The following is a 21794-nucleotide window of genomic DNA, read 5'->3' on the forward strand; positions in this document are numbered from 1 at the left end:
ATACTATATTATTACATATGTACACAGTGGCGCACGCAAGGGGGTAGGGTTATGGAGTTGTACCCCCTCCCCCCGAAATTTTCTCCGATTAGTTAAAGGTTTAACTAGGTTAAAATTTACAAATTTTACAAGTTTAAAATATGAAGAGCTAGTATTGATTACCTAGTATCATTGATTATAGAATAGTCTATTCTATTATCAATGCTATTATTTAAGTCAAAATATATTAAGGATTTGCATAATTTTGTTAATTGTAAAATGTGTTATATTTTTACCTTGATCCCCCCTCCGAAAAAAAATCCTGTGTGTGCCACTGTATATACATAACGTTCATTAATATCTTATCACAAATTCGGTTATTGGTAAAAATAATAAGTACACTTTATTATCCTTCTCATTTGTAAAAAAAAAGAATCGGCTGATCGATATAGCCTTATGCCACTTAAAAACTCTCAATATTGTTATTACTGAAATAACTAGGTTTCGATAGTAGGGTAAAACAACGATAAATGATCGTACAAAAAATGTTTTCATTACAAAATAAAAACATACAAATTAACTGATGGTGTTTTTTTAAAATTAATTTGCATGAATATTATTTATTATGTAACTGCATAAATATCACGAATTTTGATTGATTATTTAAACATAAATTAAATGGGATGTAGAAATGTACAAAATAACAATGGGCAAAGCATTATGCGATATAGTTAGAATATGATTTATAATTATATCTCTATGATAACTATTTTGTCATATTGTCAATGAGAAAAAATTATGATTTTTTGAACAATTTGTACCTACTTAATAAGTAGAATATCGTAATACGAATATCAATTCGTTTAGAAACGATTGAAACATTTTGTAGTTCTTGTATACATTATCTTAACAATTATACACTTTTACAGTAAAATTTCCAATAAAAAGCCCCTTAAATTAATGTATGTTTTTGTTGTGACTTCGAATTTGTTTGGAATTTATTTCATAAAAATGTCAATAAATAATGAACAACTGTTTCCATCATGTTCATAATTCTTTTATTCAAATTAATATTTACATATTTGTATGATAATAAGGTATAATAGTAAAAATCGCTTAAAACAAGGTTTAGTAAACTATAATCCCTTTAAATAATTAAAATAATTAATTTCCGGAGTTTCTTTGTTTAAAGTATTTAATGATATGTGTCCACTTATAAACGAATTCTAAAAATCTATAGTTTAATTGTAATACAAATATTATGTATATATATAATTGTAATAAACGTTCTTGAGTAGGGTTTCCATATAAAATTTATGAATACTTGTATAATGCCAATCAAGAATTTTTTAGGCGGAACACCTATATTCATAATGATTTTTTACAATATACAGTTTTGCAATGTATTTTGATATTTCATGTTAAACTGCGACTTAAATATTATAATATTAAATATTAAAATTTAACTCAATTTTTGTTTAGTTCTGCAATTAAATTTTTTTAATTTTTCTCGGACCAATAGTTTGTATGCTCTATTATTTTTTATGCATAATACAATCGATATAATAGTTAGGTACCTCGTGTGAACATAATCAACGTAAGTGGTAAAATGTGTAGTTATATTATTAGGCATAAAATATTTTTTGTAGAAATGTATAGTGTTGTATGTTCGATTCGGTAAAATTTAATAAATTAGTTGTTCATGGCTATCGGTAAATATAACGTTAATGATGATTTAAACACTCGCTTGATTGTTACTGCTCTAGCCTACGTTTATATTTTTATCAATGCTTCTATAGGATGAAGTACAATACGCGTATATAATCACAAAGCACTTTTTATAATCTTATCGTCGAACGCTTATGCGTTGTGGTGTGGAAAATTCAATATTCAATAGATGTCAGTGAAACGACTGGGTAATACTTCGTTTAGATAAGAAAGTATATTATGGAAATGATTACACACCGGAAATCAAAAATATTTATTTAATGCCTACTGAGAAACGAATTATAGAGGGACTGCCTTTTCTGCTAATATTATAGTAAGATGTATAGATATTATGAAGATATCCGTGGTTAAATTACCGACAGGTAGCTTATACTGAATACATACGCGTATTGTGGAATAAACCACAGTGACAAAATTTGATTTTTGTCAACTGCAATATAAAGAACTTCAAACTCATCTTTAAAGATAACAGCAGCTGTTTCGAATAATTTTTCACAATAGTTCTCAAGAGCTTTAGCGTTTTAACGTTTGATGAGAACATATCACAATTCATGAGTCGTGGGGAATCCACTGTCAAACTAATTGTAAATTTTTTTCCGAGAAAGTTCATGTCGAATCTAATATTATAGCATTATACTTTTTATACGTATACTGCAAAGTAGTTATATTTATTTATACATCATTATAAATTCTAAGAATTACATATCTATTTTACAAATTCCATGTACCATTATCAATAATCATTGATGCGATACACCTACAAGATTAAATCTTTACGTCACTGATAATTGATTGAATATAATTGCAATGAAAAATATGTTTACAAAAATATTGTATTAACATATTTGTTAACGAAAAAAACCTAATTGTATATAGAACTTGTATATTTTTTTTACTATTTTTCGATGCAAAATAAAAGTTAAGCTTTCGGTGCACAAAGGTAGTTTATTTGTTATAAAAAATAGTTTTCCGTGAACTTCACAACCACAGGTAATTTTCAAAGATATATGTTATGTTACTGTGGTTATAATTTACCTAAAACATTTTTAAATTATTTTTAAAAATATTCGTAAATAATAAATTGTTTGAATGCTTACATTCAAAATTGTTGGTAAATTTTATGATCGATAAAATGATTTTAGTTTAATCAATGCTACTCTGAATCAAGAATTTCAGAATGTCTGTTCTGAACTATTCTGGAAGTAGTGTGATATTAGTTATTATTAGACATTTAATGCAAAACACGTAATTTTACAAAATTATGCAACGAAAACTCTAAAAATTATCGTACACGTATAATATATATATACATAGGAATATTTATAGGAAAGATTTTGCTATTTAGAATTTTAAGTGCAGCATCAGCTTTGAAAATAAGTATATATTAAAACTCTCAGTCATCATTCTATTCAATTATGAACCTATATAAGAAGTTATACAAAACTTATAATACAGTCATTACAAATATATCTAAAATCGCACCAACTATCTAATTACGTAGACTATAGATTCATATTAATTTTATATTATTACAATGTAGTATATTTTATTGTTATCGTTATACTATTCTATATTGTTAATATTTGTTAATATTAACTTACATATTCGTGATTCGTTCATTAAGTAAATCAGGTTAGATTGCCACTAAAGTACATAGTTGAATGGACAAACATTGGCTTAAATTAACTTGGTGACTAATTGATGATTAACGAGTTAGTGTGCACCGCTACAATTTCCTATCTATTAAGTCTTAAAATATTTCTGACAGACGTTTTAAATTGAATTTGTAATTATGCACTAATATATCATGAAAAAAAAAAAAAAAAATTATTAAATATTTCTAGTAATTGTGGATGTACTTTTTTTTTTTTTTAATATTTTCTGTATTTTTTAAAATTAACGGTAAATTACTACGTTTATATGATAGCGTTAAAACAGTTTAAAATTTAACCGTTTTAAAATTATTTAAAACAGTTTAGCTTAAACCAATTTTAGATGTTTATATACAAATATATGTATACTAAATCGGTTTAGCTAATATTTTATAAACCGTTTTAAAATTAATATTTTTACTTCATGACTTTGGTCGTTTGTTCCAGGAGGATATCTGATAAGTAATATATTGATTCATAATATATTTTCATAATAAATTTATAATTTTGCATTTATTGTGTTCTTATTAAATTATTATTAAGTTATACAAATAATAATATATAAAAATTAATATAATTAAATAATAAATATATAAAAACAAAATCTGATAAGTGATAACTGATAACATGAATCACAATAATTGTGATAAACGTATTAATGCAAAACATATCCCGCGTTTATATATACATTTAATAATCCGGTTTGAGCATATAAAACGGTTTTAAATTCTTAAACTGCGCGAGCGTTTTAACTTTTAAAACGGTTTACATTTTTTAAACCGTTTTTAAGTGTTTACATGACGTTAATGGGTCTTAATTTCAAAACGATTTAATTTCAAACCGTTTTAACGCTATCATATAAACGTAGTAAATGATTGGTTATGGTTGTCACGATAATGTGGTGTAGGAATTAGTACTGTAGAATTCACTCTCTATATTTTATGTATTTAAAAATACAAATCATTCAAATTGAAACGTTTGAGTATGTATATATTATAATTACACATACGGTAGTTAGTATGTTAATATATATAATCACTAATAAAATGCTATTATACATCACAATGATAAGATCCATCTATACCTATGGCATTTTTGGTGACTGTTCAAATCTTTAAACAATTGTCCCATACAATTTCTCGAACACAGTTCTTCGTCTATTGCTGGTTCTTCATGGTACATGACTAATTATTCACTGCATAAAGGCTAGAGAATTTAAAAAGTCACAGGATTCACAAAACTTCCTTATTTACATCAAAACATGGCAACAGTATAAATATCCGATAACCCTCTTTGTAAACTTAAACTAAATTAGAAAGGCGATTTTCTATTGTAAGCTGATGCAATTAATGTTGATGTATTGCCATTGGATGAATTCCTCAATATAGATATGTATGTAATGTTTAAATATATATATTAATATCATATATGTGCTCAGGGAGATACTGGGTGTGCTCGGGCACTCCTCGAAATGTTGCGAATGAAGCCCTACAATTTAAGTCTTAGAGCAAAGGACCCTTATTTTACTCGAGGTTGCTCAAATAAAATATAATTTATTTTATATGATTTATTATAGAAAATATAATTATTATAATTATTCATTTTCTTAACTTTCATGCAAAAATGTATCATGATAATAATAATAATAGCAATAGTAAATAATAATAAAATAAATAAAATAGTAATAGCTACAATTGACTAGAAAAGTATAAATCAGAAATAATTTAAGTTATCTGAGAAAAATATACGAGATTAAGGAAAACATATTCGTTAATGCTAATATACTACAATATTAAATAAAAAATTAATGTTATGTTTATTTAATTATTTATATATTATAATTTATTAAATATACCTACACGTTTTGTTAAGTTAGGACCCAAAATTATTTTGGTACCCCTTGTGGTGTATTTACAATTTTTTTGTGGGAGAGAGCTTAAAATTTTTTTTAAAAAAAGTGATTACCATATATATTATAAAAAATACATATAAGGTATGAATTAATAATTATATTATTATTTTATTATTATAAATACAAATGAAGAGTTATTTATAATAAAAATGGTAAACGTTTTTTGTCAGTTCATCAATAATATCTTAAGTTGTTATTAGGAAGTTTTTATTTATTGATAACATTGCTAAACCATAACCTTTTTTTTTTTCTTCTGGATGGAATTCAAGACCTGAGACTCCCCCCAAATAAGCCACTGGACATCCTCTAAAATACAGGTCTGTGCACGCACAGATAATATCCTAATCACTAAATGTGCAAAATAATATACGTTATGTTTAATATCTTAAATAAAAACAAATTAAAAAAAATAATAAAAATACTAATAATATGCAAATATTTGTAGTATAGGTAACTAAACTTATTACAAATAACTAAAACTTTTAAAATTAATTTATAAAAAAAAACAATTACATAAACTAACGACAACAGCAAAAACTAAATAAATGTTGATAAAAATTTTAAAGTGAAGAAGTTTATAGAAATTAAATTATATTTATGTAATGTGCTGGGCTTTAGTCAAAAGGTGTGCCAAATTATATCATATAGCGTAATGAAAAAAATATATTCCTATTTTCACTTAGAATCTAAAAAAACAAGTATTATATATATTATATATACTATAGTGTTACTTGTTTATAATTATATATTATACTAAGAAAAACTCTATACCAATAGTCATAGAGAACTTAAAGTATAGGAAATATACATTGTTGTATATACTATTAATTTGCCTATGAGTAGATATTTATCATAGTATTTATCATTGTTAAATATGTCTCTCAAAAAAGTAAAATGAGAGATTTATCGTTTAAGCATCTACAGACGTTTAGTCAATAATTTAATATAAATTAGTTAAATATGAAAAATATACTATGAGTATATCTAAAATCTAAGTACAAGCTATGTTTTGAATATCCATAAAAAAAGACAATAAACATTAAATCATAATACAATATAATGCAAAATGTTTTTATGTTTATAGTATTATATTAATTCTATTATCATTAATTATTAAATACTATAAAATTTAAATTTTACCGATTGAGTAAGACTTTAAAAATATTGATTAGGTATTTTAATTATATTAATCTTTTATATGCTTGGGATTTTTTACTTTAATAAGCTACAAGATTGAACATGTTATGATATTTTATTTATTTAAATATTGATATATTTTAAAGAACAATACCTACATACAGTAGCGTAGATACAATTCTTTTCTGGGGGGGGGGGGGGGGTGTTTAAGAGTAAGTTTTTAAGTGTTCGTAGTATATCTTAAAACGAGATCATATATAATATTACATTTAAAATAGTGTTATTATGTCCCGTATTAATGAAAATTATTTTGTTATTCAATTTTTAATATATACCTAATCATAGTAAAATCAAAATATTTTACTATAATATATAAATATTAATAAATAATAATCAAATATAAATAAAAAAAAAATCTATGAGGGGGGGGGGTGGAAACCCCTTACACCCTCCCCGTAACTATGCCACTGCCTACATAATTCGCCTGAATGAATCAATTAGACTTATTACATATTGGTATTTATAAAAAAGTCATCATTAATGACATAACTTAATTGATTGATAACTTAATATAAGTGAGTATAAGGTTTAGTTTTTGATTTTTTTTTATCTATAAATAAACCTATGTATTTTAAGTAGAATTATACCTAATCATACGTAAACTTTATTTTTTCACTCGAATATTCAGATTGAAAATATAATGAACTAGGTAATTACTAAATCAGGAACTGTTGTACTTATTGGAATTATAATTTATCATAGACAATAATCTTAAGATTTTGGCTTATAATTTGAAACGAGTTAAGCTGCTATGTATAGAACAAAAATGTGCCAAAAAACTCTTTCGTTAAGTGGAAGTAAGTATGCCTACGTGACTAAATGCTCATATGGTTCCGGGTGTTAACATCCATCGCCAAAAGTAATAATAATTTTTATGAGTAAATAATTTTTCTTAATTATATATTACGAGTAGGTACTTGCTTAATATATTTAACTTGAAAACTAACACTTTAGGTTTCAATTTTTTTTATTGAATATAGATAATTTTTTTATTGTATACGAGTTACATAGCATAGGTTTCATTGTTTACCCATGAATGGAACGAACCCTTTATATATAGAATAATATATTTATAATAACCAAAAAGGAAGTGTACTAATTAAGAAAAAAAAGAACATATTTGCATAATTTTAGAACATAAATAGTTAGATAATTTATAGATATTGGACTATAATAAATGATATGTAATATAAGTTTAATTTGAGAAAATAGATAAAGCTTTCATTCTTAAACTTTCACGGGACATATAAAAGAAATCGACATTGTTACGAATTTGATTACACAGAAAAAGCACAAAAAGCTTAAGTAAGTCATGATTCACTCTATTAAAGGCTTTACTATAATCTGTATAAACAGTATCAACTTGTAAGCTGTTTTCGATAGTGGAGATAAAATCAGAATGGTAAGTTATTATATTTGTAAATATAGATTTTTAGACCTATGTTAAATAACATAATTAACCCATGTTGAATAGGACAAATATAATTAGACAATAGTTTTGATAGTTATTTAATAATAATGGATCCAGATAATTTAGGAATAATAGATAATTTAGAGATTAGCCTGTAATTAATAAAATTACATTTATCTCAACTTTTATAAATAGGAAACATATAGAACTTTTTCCGTTATAATGGAAAAGAACCAGTAGAAAGCGACAAGTTAAACAATTCACGTAGTGGTTTGGTAAGAACATTTTTGCATTATTTTAATACTCATATAAAAGGCGGTACACTATCAAGATCTATACTACTATAAACATTTAGTGAATGTCAAGAATCAAAAATGTCTTCCTTTTTTATAAACCACAATGATAAATTTAAATTATAATTTAATATTTCCGGGTCATATTTCATTAAAACATTAAATTGAGTAAATCAAGTAAACCAACAAACCAACAAAATTCTTAATTTAAAGTTCATTTACGAAAAAATTGGAAATTTACTTTGAAATGTTCACCAAATATCTAGCATGTGAAAGGAAAGCTTGAAATTTCTGTTGTAAAAAAATAACTAAAATGTTCAACTTAAAAATATTGAGTACTTTATTACTTCTAAGCCAACCAAAATTTTTAATTTATTTTACACAACTCTTAACCAGTATATATGATTTTTTTTGTGGTTGATTTTTGTGATTACAAAATATCAAGCAAAACAATAACATATTTTGAAATATTTAGTGTTAATGAAAAAAATAATTTTAGTTCTAAGTGAAATGAAATATATATTGATCTTACAGTGATGTTTTAGTAACACCACCGAAAGTTTCTTATTGCAACAAATTAATAAACTTTTATCCATTAATAAGTATATAGATAATCCAACTTTAAATCATCCAGACTTATTAACCATCAAGTATATAAGTTATAGGGATTAAAAAAAAAATAGATAATCCAACTTTAAATCATCCAGACTTATTAACCATCAAGTATATAAGTTATAGGGATTAAAAAAAAATAGATAATCCAACTTTAAATCATCCAGACTTATTAACCATCAAGTATATAAGTTATAGGGATTAAAAAAAAATTATCTAAGATAAGGACAAATTCAATTATTAACGTTTGACATTTAAAAATCTATTTTACTTAGCAATGTACCTACATTTTTAAAAAAACCGTGACTATCCTTTTTTTATACTATAATTCATATTTTTAAATAGATTCATGGACAATATATTATTAGTATGTTCATAAAGTATGCAATTATGCTATTAATATTTTATATTATTTTACTAATAAAATTAATGAAATTAATTATATTATTTATGTAAATAATTAATGCTTTAATTAAGTAAATCAACTGTAAAAATTTAACCCAACAATAATAAACACGTGGTAAATTAAATAACCATTTATTTCATTACACATTTAGACAAACACAATCGATAGTTCTGATTTTTCTAATTATAAAGTCGAATGAAAAGGTTGTAATACATTATATTTTTTGATGATATTAAATAAATAAATGTTAAATTAATTAAAAATAATGACTTTTTTAATTTTATGTTTTATTTTTCTGTGAATCATATTTAGTCATAACTATAAATTGAATAATTTAAATTACATAATTATTTTAGTTAGTTTGTATAATATCACACATGATAATGATTTGAAAAAAATATCAACTGTTTGTATAATGAATAAACGTACAGTTAAATTCATTAATTTTATGCTGAAGTTGATTTTGAATTTGGCCAGAAAATTGTGCATAATTAATGATTGTCATTATAGTATAAGTAATATTTAATAGTGTATTGTTTTATTATTTATTTCGATTATAGTAGTATACAATTATAGTAGAAAAGGTAGTGATTATCATATTATGCAGCCTTAATTCCTTATAATGATAACTTTTTTTAACATTCACTTCTATGAAACTGCTCAAATAGAATATAGTTGAATGCGAATACGTTTTGCTATAAAATAGTAGGTTTGCAGTTTATACAAGTTTATTTTCTATAAAAATTTAAAGCATGTTAAATATTTTTAAAAGAATTTTAGTGATTTAATTTGAAATAACAAATTTACTAAGAAAACTATTTTTAAAATATCTCAATTAAATATTAACAAATATATTTAATTTTAAATATAATATAAGTAATTTGATGTTAAAATGTCAGGAATTATGTTTAAGTAATTTATATAATTTATTGAAACATTTTTAGAATAAAATGTATGTATAATAAAACTCAACAACTCGTTTTAATTTAATGTCAATATGGAATAATAATGTAAAATGTATTAAATATATATAAAATATAGTTTTTTGTAAATAATTGTAAGTTATTTAAATTTATTTATTTTACATTGAACAAGAAATCAAATTTTATTTTGTGAGTAATGTAGAATACCTTGATCAAATGACATCATTATTGAATACACCATATTTTATGCCTTAAATATCTAATCATGGGATAATACGATTCTTTTAGAAATCTGCTATATCTTAAACAAAAAAATAAAAATTAAGACAAAAGATTAAATTATTATTTTATAATTAACTAAAGATTATATTAATTCATAGATATTGTGTCATATAGTAATTAACTAATAAACTTCATGTTAAAACTAATACTCTCTTTGATTTTTTTAAGTTTTACCAAATCTAAAATCAAGATATTATTATCATATTCATTTGACGTAACAAAACCCTTAATTTAAATTGAAGGTGTATTTGTAATATATTAACCATTGTTGAGGACTATTTTTAATAGCTTGATATACTTGATGATGCTTAATTTTGTACGAAATTTACGTAAGATATATTACATAATCATTGCACTTGAGTGTAAGTATATTCAATGAGTCAATCTGATGTTTATAAATATATATATATATATACAATACATGTAGTTTGTTCATTATCCATCTTACATCTATGACCGAAAATTTATAGTTTATTAATATTTAATGAACACTGTTCAAAACACAACAGTGGGTTTTGTTAGAAAATGAAAATAACAATTAAATTAAAAATTGTATTTGCCGAAGTAATAACGTATACAGCAGAATCAATCAAAATAAACGTAACAATAATATTACATTGTAGGACAAAAATACAATGATCACTGATGGCAAGTAATTAAATTATGTTATATGACTGTAATTTGTCAAATAGTATATTTTGTTTATATACCAGTTTTTTTTTTATTTTATATACACACACATATATAAGTGTTGCTATATTTTTGTATTTATCTGCACACGAGTTCACATTATATATGTTATTGTAATAATTGTTTCAATTTTTTAAGATTGATCGTCACGTCGTGTGATAAATATGAAACGATAGATTAATTCATTTTTTTTTTTCACAAAAAAATTGTCTTGGATTGATTGGCGGTGCTGTTTAGATTATTGAGTAATGTTTACCACCCACGAAGTTCACAATAGCCAATAATGTTAGTTTAATATCCTGTTAAGGATCAACGGGGTTTTTCTATCAGCTTACTTATAGAAATGCACACACACTAAGATGATTAATAACGATTTCGTATGTTTCCTGACCCGACGCTTGCGTCACATAACAGCTGTGACTACGGTTTATAAAGTCTAGAGGAACCAATACTCAGATCATTACGACTTGTTGCATTCAATCCTGAACACGGCGCACAAACTTTCGCTAAGAAAACACACTTTCAAGTACGTGAGTATCTACTACGTTTCTGTCTGACTAATATTATTAACAGAGTTGTAATCAATGTTTGGATTATAATTCTATTTGTTTAATAACCTTTTTCATTTTTAAATTAATTTAAAAATATCAGATGATGTAGAAATATTTCGAGTAACTAAATTATTTTTTGACAATCTTTACAATTATTTTGTCTTCGATCGTATTAAATATAGTAATATAGTATATAAACATTTTATACTTTATTTTTTAATTTATACACATAACATAAATTTTCATAATTAAAAATAGACTTCTTTAAACTACTTAAAAATATCATTGTTGTCTTATACGTTAATGGTTTTTTTTTTTTAATTGATAACTTATTCCATACCTCCTAATATGTTTTGATTAAAAAAATTCCATAGGGCTTACTAATTTATTTTTAGTGGAAAAATATAATTATAATTACATATTACCACGGAGTGGTTTAAAAAAAAATTTATTTTATTGCGACATGTGTGTTGATTTTTTTTTTTTTTTTACTTTGGCTTCACATGAAGGGTTTAACTTTTTAAATATTTTGTAAGTTTTGAACGAAAGACATAGATTTATGGAATAATCTATAAAATAAACTAAGCTATAGAGCCTAAATATACAACTGTCTAAAAAAACTTAAAATATTATTAAAGGAAATGTTGTAATAAAGTTTAAATCATAAAATATTTTATAGTATTTTTTATTCTTTCAGACAACGATCAATTTTTTAAATCTGTATAACACAGTTATATATTTTGTAACTTACAGCAGCATTAGTTAAATTTAAATTTTAGTTACTTTTTGTGTTATATAAATTTTACTAATATTATAAAAACATGTTTCTTGAAATTTTTTTAATTTAAAAACCTAATAATTTATTTGAACATATTACTAGTTTTTATTTATTTATTTATTTTTTCATAAAGAGAAATCGTAAAATGAAAATGTGTTAAGTTATTGAAAATACATTTAATTAATTAATTCACAACCACTGATCACAATATAATAATTTAATATTGGTATTAATATATTTCATATTCATTAATACCAGTATGACAAAACAAATTGGTAACCACATTTTTACGATATGCAGAAATATTATAAATATTAATAATATTTTAAACTAAGTTAAAGGAAACTATACTTCAAATCAAATACTTGTTGTAAATTACTATATAACTTATCTGAATGTCATCAAAATTCGAAATATTTTAATGTCTCATTTTATACTTTAAACGTAATTCGTTCTCTGAATAATTTCAACAGAAATATGTATCATAAAATATATTTTATTTTAATAACACTTGTAATGTACTGAATAAATAAAGTAAAAATGTTTCATTAATTATTTTTGTACAAATATAACATGAAAATATTTATGACCAAAAAATTAAAAAATACTGTAATATTTTTCTTTTCCCTTGCTTTTATTTATAAACAACTATTAAGTTTTAAAACTATATTAAATATTAATTTCATATTGTATTATTATATTTTTATATCGACTTAAAACGTATAAGATGAAGTTATATAGAATTTATTGCAAATTTTAATTTGATATAATTGGTTAAATGAAAATTTAAGGTAAAATAATAAAACAATTAAAACAATTATTTATAGTTTGAGTCAGTATTATTATTATTTCATAATTCAATAAATTAAGTTTTATAATTATTTACACGTAAGAAAATTCCTATATATGTTATAAATAATATTAATTAATGGACAAGAAGTTACACATAATTTATACAGAATGTCAACTACATTTTATAACAGTCTTAGTGTTAAACTTCAAATTTCATGAACAATTATAAACTCAACAAAATTACAAGTCAATATTTATTTTATAATTTTAACAAATTAATTAGAATCAAGTACTTAATGGTTATCACTTATCATGTATAGACATGGTTTTTTTTTTATTAATTACACAAGCTATTTAGACACTAAACTATCATTATCACACTATCATACATTTTTATAGAATTTTCTTAATTATTGTAATCTCAAAATGAATTTATATGTTAAAAAGATATTGATAATTCATAAATTTGTCTAAATAATTCATGATTTAAGATTTTTTAGTTTATTTATGTATTTTTTGATTTTTGGTAGGCACATATTGAACACAAAATGAACAGTACGCATACCAGTATTAGAGATGTTTCTTTCACTTATTAGCATTTTCAGACACAACCGTGTCTAACTACTAATGACAAACGATTAAACAAATAATCTCAAAACGGGATTAATGATAGGTATTTAATAATTTTATGCTTAATCAATGTTCATTAATATATAGTGTTAATAATAACAATAGTTATGTCATATTGTAACCAAGAAGTTTATTTTGAATATTCACATAAAAAATTTTAAATACTAAGGTCTATTTTATCGTTAAAATAATTAATTTTTACATGTAAAATGTCTATCATCGTTTCTTTATTCAAATTTTCGATCTCAACTTTTTATGATTCAGAGGTGTACTTACAAACTTGAATACTTTTTTAATGCAGATATTTTATCTATGAATAAATTTTGAATTTATTTTACATTTAATCATAATCAAATAATTAAATTATATTCTGAAAACATAGATATAGTAAAAGTTATAGAATTATTTTACCTTATTAGTATACATATTATATTATATTCTTGTAACTAATAAATATGTATAAAAAAATATTTAAAATTAGAAACAATCATTATATATTGCGCCGTATAAATTAATCGAACAATAGATATACATAAAACATAGCACTTTTAAATTTATAATTCTTATATGAATTAGTACTTTATAATAGTAACAATAAGTACTAGTATGTGGCAAAGGTCTTTACTACAATAGTTTGGTTTTGCACTGTTTTATCGGCTATCAATGCACATTTTTTAAATATATACATATATTTTTATGATGCCATATGTTTTATTTTTAACCACATACAAGGATTACTAAACTTGAAAGTTATATTATAAATTATCTATAATAATGACGTAAGCAAAATATACTTAATTATTATTTAAATGGCACGAAATGAAATATACTGTGTATATATTATATAAAAAAATTGTCTTAAAAAATAGATTTAGTTTGATATGTGATAATTATTAAAATGTAACTATGCAAAATGTTTGTTTTAATCACTGATTTGATGAAAAAGTATGTATTTGGGTTCAGGGCTGGATCAAGGGAGGTGGCTGTAGCTCCGGGTTGTAAGTTGAAAAGGACCACAATGCTTTTTATAATCGTTGGCTAATAAGTATAAAGTACTGTATTATCAATTAACTATGACTATACTACAATATACAAACATACTATACTTATTTTAATTAATATTTGTTACAATTTACTAAATTGAAATAAAAAAATTGAATTGTTTTGGATGAAATAGCCTTATCAAGTAGCCTTCCTTATATTATGACCGTAATGCAACCCTAATCGAGTTTTATTCAGGAAAAAGAAGTTAACTTAAATACTCATAAAACTACTCTGGACTTTAAGAATATGCAGTAACTATATACATATTTATCAAATGTAAATGATAGAAATATTCTTTGAAGCCGATTAAAGAAATGAGGTTGTTTGCATTAAGTACCGAAATCGCCGTAGTTGGGTCACTATCCTTACAGTTTAACATGGCTTAATGTTTTATTTTTTTTTTTATTTACGTACTTACGATTGCGAATATAGATAATAGGTAATGCATTTTTAAGTTTTGAAAAATTAAAAATTAACTTTACAAAATGTAAGAAAAGAATAAATTAACGTGTATTAAATAATTATTATATTATAGTTATTTTATATTAAATTAAAGGAACAAAATATAGGATTGAAAAAGGAATATTGAATATTGTAATGAATATTAAATGAATATTCGAAAAAAAATTATAAGGTCAAACAGTTTTTAATATTTCGTTGATTTAACAAAAATCTAGGCTATTTTAAAATGTTGATTATAAATTTGTTCTTTAATATTTTTATATACTTGTTATTTTTAAAAAATTTTAAATCAAATAATATTGTAATGACATATGAATAATATTGTCTATATTGATCAATAAACATAACACGTTTATAGACTGTTTTTTTAAAAAAAAATATTAAAAAATAAAATAAAATAATAATAGGATTATTACTGCAGTATCTATAGTTTTGTTTTCATGAATACAAAAATCATAGTTTTAATGTTGAAATGATTATTTGGAATTTACAATATTAAATAAATTGTACTACGAATGTATGAACCACGTGTACTAAATATTACAATCAAATAATCCTAATTGCTTCTTGAAAAAATCTCCACGTGAGAGGTTATCGATTTTTCAGAATTAAGAGTTAAAAACAATTGTATAACAAAGGGTACTTAATTTAATACTCATCAATAAGTATATTATAAAAGTTTGGCATTTATAGATTAGACTTATTTTAATATTATTAACAGTCATCATTTATGTCGGACGTGATTAATAATATAATTGTATTTCCAAAAATTGACTTTTTTTCATGTAAAATGGTAGATAAGATTCCTGCAGAAGCATATCATAGATATTTTCTTGATTAGCAGTCAAAAAATGTGTGTACGTTTCCGGACTCAGCGACTACTCGAAGAAATGTTGCAACATGTTAATAATGTAATGAGCATAATGATACTTTAGGTAAAAAAAATAAATAGATATCAGGCCCGTGCCCTTCTTTATTGAGTTCATCATCAATGCCATAAGTATATATTTTAATCGTGGAACGTACATTATTTACTTTTTCCGGGCCGGTATGAACATGTCTACCTATCATGAGTTTAACAAAATATTATAAATATTTTAGTCTCGATAAGACATGGTTGCATAATATGATGTACAATTGGTTAGCTCTAAAGTAAATTATATCTGTAAAACACTTTAAAATCGATCACAAGATGTGATTCAAAATGCGTACTTAACACAAATAAATAAATAAATATATATTGAGTTTTTTTTAACATTAAACACTCATTTTCTAAGTCACGTCATTTAATATAATTTTATTATTTATAATTTGTATCATGTAACAATTAATTTTTTTAATTTCGTTTATGGACAAAATATATTTTAAATTACGTATTTTTCAATAATTTTTTTTATATTTATAAACATAGATACCTACCTAAAATCTAGTTTAAAACTAGTAATTATTTAATGCTTAGATTAATTAGCAGAGAGGGCTGTTTATTGGGGATACCGTACGAAGTGCCAATGCTCGTTTAAACATTGAACATTTAAAAATAATAAAATACTACTTCGAAATTTGATTTTCGGTTTCAAAATATGAAATAAAAAATGTAATTTACCGTAAAAAGTACCACAATCGAGTAAATTTGTGTTGAATAAAATTTAAAAAAATTACTTTATATATGTATAAAATCCTATTGAATTTAATGAATACATTAATCTATTCAATGATTTAATAGTTTATATTCCTACGTCTTCACCCTCGGTCAGATAAATTAAACCATTTATTATTTTCAAATTTAATTTAATACAAAAAATGCGTTATTCATTACGCAAACATCTTGTAAGCAATAAGTAGTTATTAAATACAATTAATGTAAAAGTTGATTAAATGCGGTATGCGATTAAAAATTACTCAGAAAGACGCGATTCATAAATTTATTATAAAAATTCTATGTTAATCTGTCTGTGTTTATATTATTTTAATCGTGTTATAACATTACATAACGTTATATCATACTACTTATATCATGTACTATTCAGTAGTAAGTAGCAACATGTATGTATTCATATGGTAATTATACCTACTTTAGAATATAATAACTATTATTTAGATAAGTTCGAGATCGGAAATCATATCATCGTATGACATGCCTATTTAATATTAAGTACTCTGCAGTATACGAACATGAAAAAAAAAATTAATCTCATAAATGAAAAATCTAAAATGTTGAAATGTCAAGATGATTGTCAAATACGTATAAAATATATGTCTATTTAATGTTTATTATTTAGATTTTTTTAAAAACGTAAATATTATTAAAACAGTTTATACAGGTATGTTGTAAATATAAGTAGACGTTGACATCAGCAAGTAATGGTATGTTTAAAAAAGTTGATCTGAATATTTCATCAGTTACTGGTTTATACTCGTTCGGCGAATTAGTGAATATGTTTAAAAATATGTTTCAATCAAATTCCATTCCATGTTTAGTTTAGACAAGTTATTTTAACTTAATTATTTATTTTTACTTGTATAAGTATTAAGTACACGTTAGTACACGTTCATTTATCTAAACAGGATTTAAGAAACTTGACCTTTGATATAAAAATTGAATACTAATTCAACGGTTTGCGTCGGCTGACGCAATATTACAGAGTTCTTAGATAATGCTAGAGTATAAAAGACCCAACTGGACGCCGTAGTAGTCACTCCTTTCTAAGACACCACACTAAACAGACTAATACAGATTTCCGCTTAACCAGCACTCACCAAATTCCTGAAACATGTCTTATACTACTTCCCAAATCCAACTCTCAACACCATTCGGCGACTACAAAGAATCCAAACCAAGGATCCAATCCTCTTTTGTTCTTCTAATAACATAATATTAAAAAAATTATTTTTATTTTAGTAATTTTTCATTTGTATAATATTGGTTTATTTGTAATATTATAACGGTTATAATAGAATAGTTTCACGTTTAAATAGTGATTTCATTTTTCGTCTCTTACAGTAAATTTTAAAAATACATAAAAACGCAATTATGGGATACTCTGCAATACTACTGGGATTTTCCTGGTTGGTGTTGATCAACAGCACTGGATTCGCAGCAGTCATACCGATAAACCACATTGTTGAGGTAAGCTCTTAAGTTTTTTTTTTTTATGATTATCCTTATACAATAAATAAAAGTATTAAATTAGTTAATTTTAGTATGGTTCATAAGTTACTGCTGATAAAATGATAAATATTATGTTCTAACTGTATAAAAGTTTAAAAAAGTTTTTAATAGTTTCGGTTTCAGAAGTGGTGATGGTAAATACTATTTATAAAATAATTAATTAGTGTTTAGTTTTATTATGATTAGACGATCGAATTAATATACTCAATCAAAGAATGAAATAACTGCGCATATTTTTCTTTCATATCAAATCGTATTGTTAGCATAGAATTAGGCTCGTATTGCATTCTACTCAAAGGTATTAATAGTATCAATATGTGTGTACGTTTACATTAAAATTTAATATTACGATCAGGATTTTATTTTATGGATTATTTTTAGGAATAATTTAAATGAGTAGTAGTTTAGCCATTTGTTAGTTTATCTTTAGTTTTGAGTAAAATAATATTTGTTGAGTAACTACACTTTATTTAATCACAGATATTTAATCTTAGAATTATCTTTCAAATGTATACATTCGAAGTTCGGTCTTCTCTTATATTTATTTTACAATACGAAAAAATGTACGTGTTTTTATTGTTTTTTTTTTTTTGCATTATTTGATTTTTATTAAATTTAAATATTATTGTAAATTGTAATCTACTATTACTTTATCAATTTATATATATTTAACATTTACCATAATTTATACACAGACTTAACTTCATACCCCATAAGTTAATTATCCATGATATTATATTAATAAAAAAAAAATTATAATATAATTCGAATGTCGAATAATATTAAATTTAATCTTCAGAAAAATGTTTTCATTATAAGAATAACACGCGATATTGTAATGCGGCATGTATAAAACTCAAAGTAAACTATTACTTTTGATGCAAAAAAACGATAGTAGGCCACAATGGATACAATTTAATTTAAGACCTAACCCATTGGTTATAAATATATATTATATTGTTTAAATAGGTCAACCGTACATAGCTCCGTTATACTAATTGAACCATATTAATATATGCTATTAATATTTCAAATTTTATTTTTTTCATTTTTAAAGTTTATTTTATGTGTCCAAAGAAATAAAAATTATGTATAAATGTTGAGGGTTCATCGTATAAATGATAAGAAATTATTTTAAGTTATTTTATTAAATATATATACAATCATTTTTAATTCGATCTGATTGATTATTGAATTATTTATTTATTCGATATGTTCGATTTTGTTTTTTTCAGAACTCTGTGGATGAATCGACATTCAGAGGTTAGTTTTTCTTATTTAATTTGAATGATTTAAATTATATATTTAAATATACATAAAAAAAAAAAATGTAAATAACTATGAGAATAAAATTCATTTATTTACGTCAAATGAAATATAACACTTAAATAATTAATTTCATTGATAGATAATGAAAGAGCTACTGTGAAATTAGAACTTAAGGATTGGGTAATGGTAAAAACAACACCTTCGGAACCTATTCGAGTTCCTCCTGGTGGCAGGGTTGAACTTGAATGTACGGTTTTCGGTAGTCCCGTACCCCATGCTCTGTGGACTCGAGGAGTACAACTCAATCAGGTAACTTAAATACTTACCAATATTAATAATCTCTGTAAATTATAGTGGCCTCCCAGCGTGTAATAAATAAATAAATAAATACAGAATAAAATGTTTTATGTATAACTAATGTGAAAAAATTATTATATAATTAGATTACAGTGGGTCCTAATGAATTCGAGGATTCTGGAGAATTTCAAAGTGTTGGTAAAATGACTATAAGGCATATAATCGATTGCGTCCAACCTCATCACCAAGGGTTGTACACTTGTACCGGTCAGGCAAGAGATCAGACAATGGCTAGTGACCCCGTGGCAATTTCAGTTGAAGGTATGGATTAAAAATGACATATCATTATGAGCAGTACTACAACATTAATAAGATATTCATGATTTAAAAACGAATTTCGACTAGCCGCGGAATTCAATGACGATTTAACTTCCCATGTTTTGTTGACGTGTGTGTGTGTGTGTGTGAACACCTTATATCTGTACATTGACAAATATTGAACAAGCGTGTTTATTGAAATGTTTAGGCAGGCCCGTTCAGTGTTCCAAAGGTAAAGCTAGAATAACAAAGTGGAGTCCGATTATCACGCAAATGATCGGCACAAACGTGGTGATCCCCTGCGTGGCGTCGGGTAATTCACTGTACCGGCAATACTGGAAGGATAACTTCGGCAACATAGTGGACACCGACATGGATCCGCGGCGTAAGGTAAATTATCAACTTCAACTTCAACAATATTATTATACAGATTTTGTTTGGCGGCACGATAAAATAACCGTATACGGTGTCGATTTCACAGATGGGAACCGAAGGCGAGCTGATCCTGAACAATTTGAGCTGGTCGGACATGGGTGAGTACACTTGTGTCGTGGAAAATTCCGTAAGCCGAGATTCCACGTCGACATTCCTCTACCCGATGCTGCCCAATGCTTAGAATACTCGTAATCCACGTGTGGATTCATATCGCCCGGACACCGTAAACGTTTACTGCACTTAATCGATTCTCTTCGTTCAGATATAATATACAGTGCTGTGGATCTGCCGATTTATATAATTATATATATGCCTACCGATCAAACCATTTAAAATCATATAAAATGTGCTTATAGTAAAACGTTAAACATACATCAACGTCAATGCGATAATAGTATTATTCTCTATCAACATCTCGGATTAGTCAAAACTAGATACTGCTGTGCCGCTTCAATAGATAAACGAATATGCTTCCGATGCTATACATGCAGTGTAAACCATTGAGTATTGATTGTTTAATTTTATTATTTTAAGTATTGCTTGTCTGCGTCGAGTCTCGTATTGTTTTATGACTTATGTAAAGGGTTGAGGGAGAATGTTTCTTAAACTCGAACATAATAGTATTTTATTACTGTTAATTTTTTTTTTTTTTTTTGTTATTTATTTATTTATGTATAATTACTTTGCAAGTTGAATAAGAATAAAGCTGGTAAAAACTAATGGTAACATGTGGTACTTTGTGATTTCTGTTTCTTCAAAGTATATACTAACAATTCTAAATTATTCTGTGCAACGTTCATTCATATATCAATAATGATTAATTGCCTGTTAACAACATCATTGTTTTTAAAAGGTATTAGTCTGTCTGTAATATTATCGTTAAAAAAGATCTTAGGCAAATATTATTTTACTTAATAGATAAATCAATAGGTTTTATCGGTTTGAATCAATGTACACAAAAAAA

At 24.4% G+C, this 21794-nt stretch overlaps 1 protein-coding gene across 2 annotated transcripts; it reads left to right on the plus strand.

The window, feature by feature from the left end:
• The first annotated feature begins 11513 nt into the window (after positions 1-11513).
• On the plus strand, positions 11514-21556 carry LOC112693576 (neural/ectodermal development factor IMP-L2). 2 transcript variants are annotated; one of them, XM_025568695.1, is made up of 7 exons: positions 11514-11611; positions 18344-18469; positions 19747-19774; positions 19920-20089; positions 20224-20398; positions 20604-20785; positions 20877-21556. In XM_025568695.1, exons 2-7 carry the CDS (start codon positions 18374-18376, stop codon positions 21009-21011), a joined length of 786 nt encoding a protein of 261 aa, XP_025424480.1. In that variant the 5' UTR covers positions 11514-11611; positions 18344-18373; the 3' UTR covers positions 21012-21556. The 2 variants fall into 2 exon arrangements, with proteins under 2 accessions (XP_025424480.1, XP_025424481.1); XM_025568696.1 differs by having other exon boundaries at positions 11529-11615.
• Positions 21557-21794: the final 238 nt, after the last annotated feature.

This window comes from Sipha flava, unplaced genomic scaffold, assembly GCF_003268045.1.
Source record: "Sipha flava isolate LNK unplaced genomic scaffold, YSA_version1 88_pilon_pilon, whole genome shotgun sequence".
Classification (NCBI taxonomy): Eukaryota; Metazoa; Arthropoda; class Insecta; order Hemiptera; family Aphididae; genus Sipha; species Sipha flava.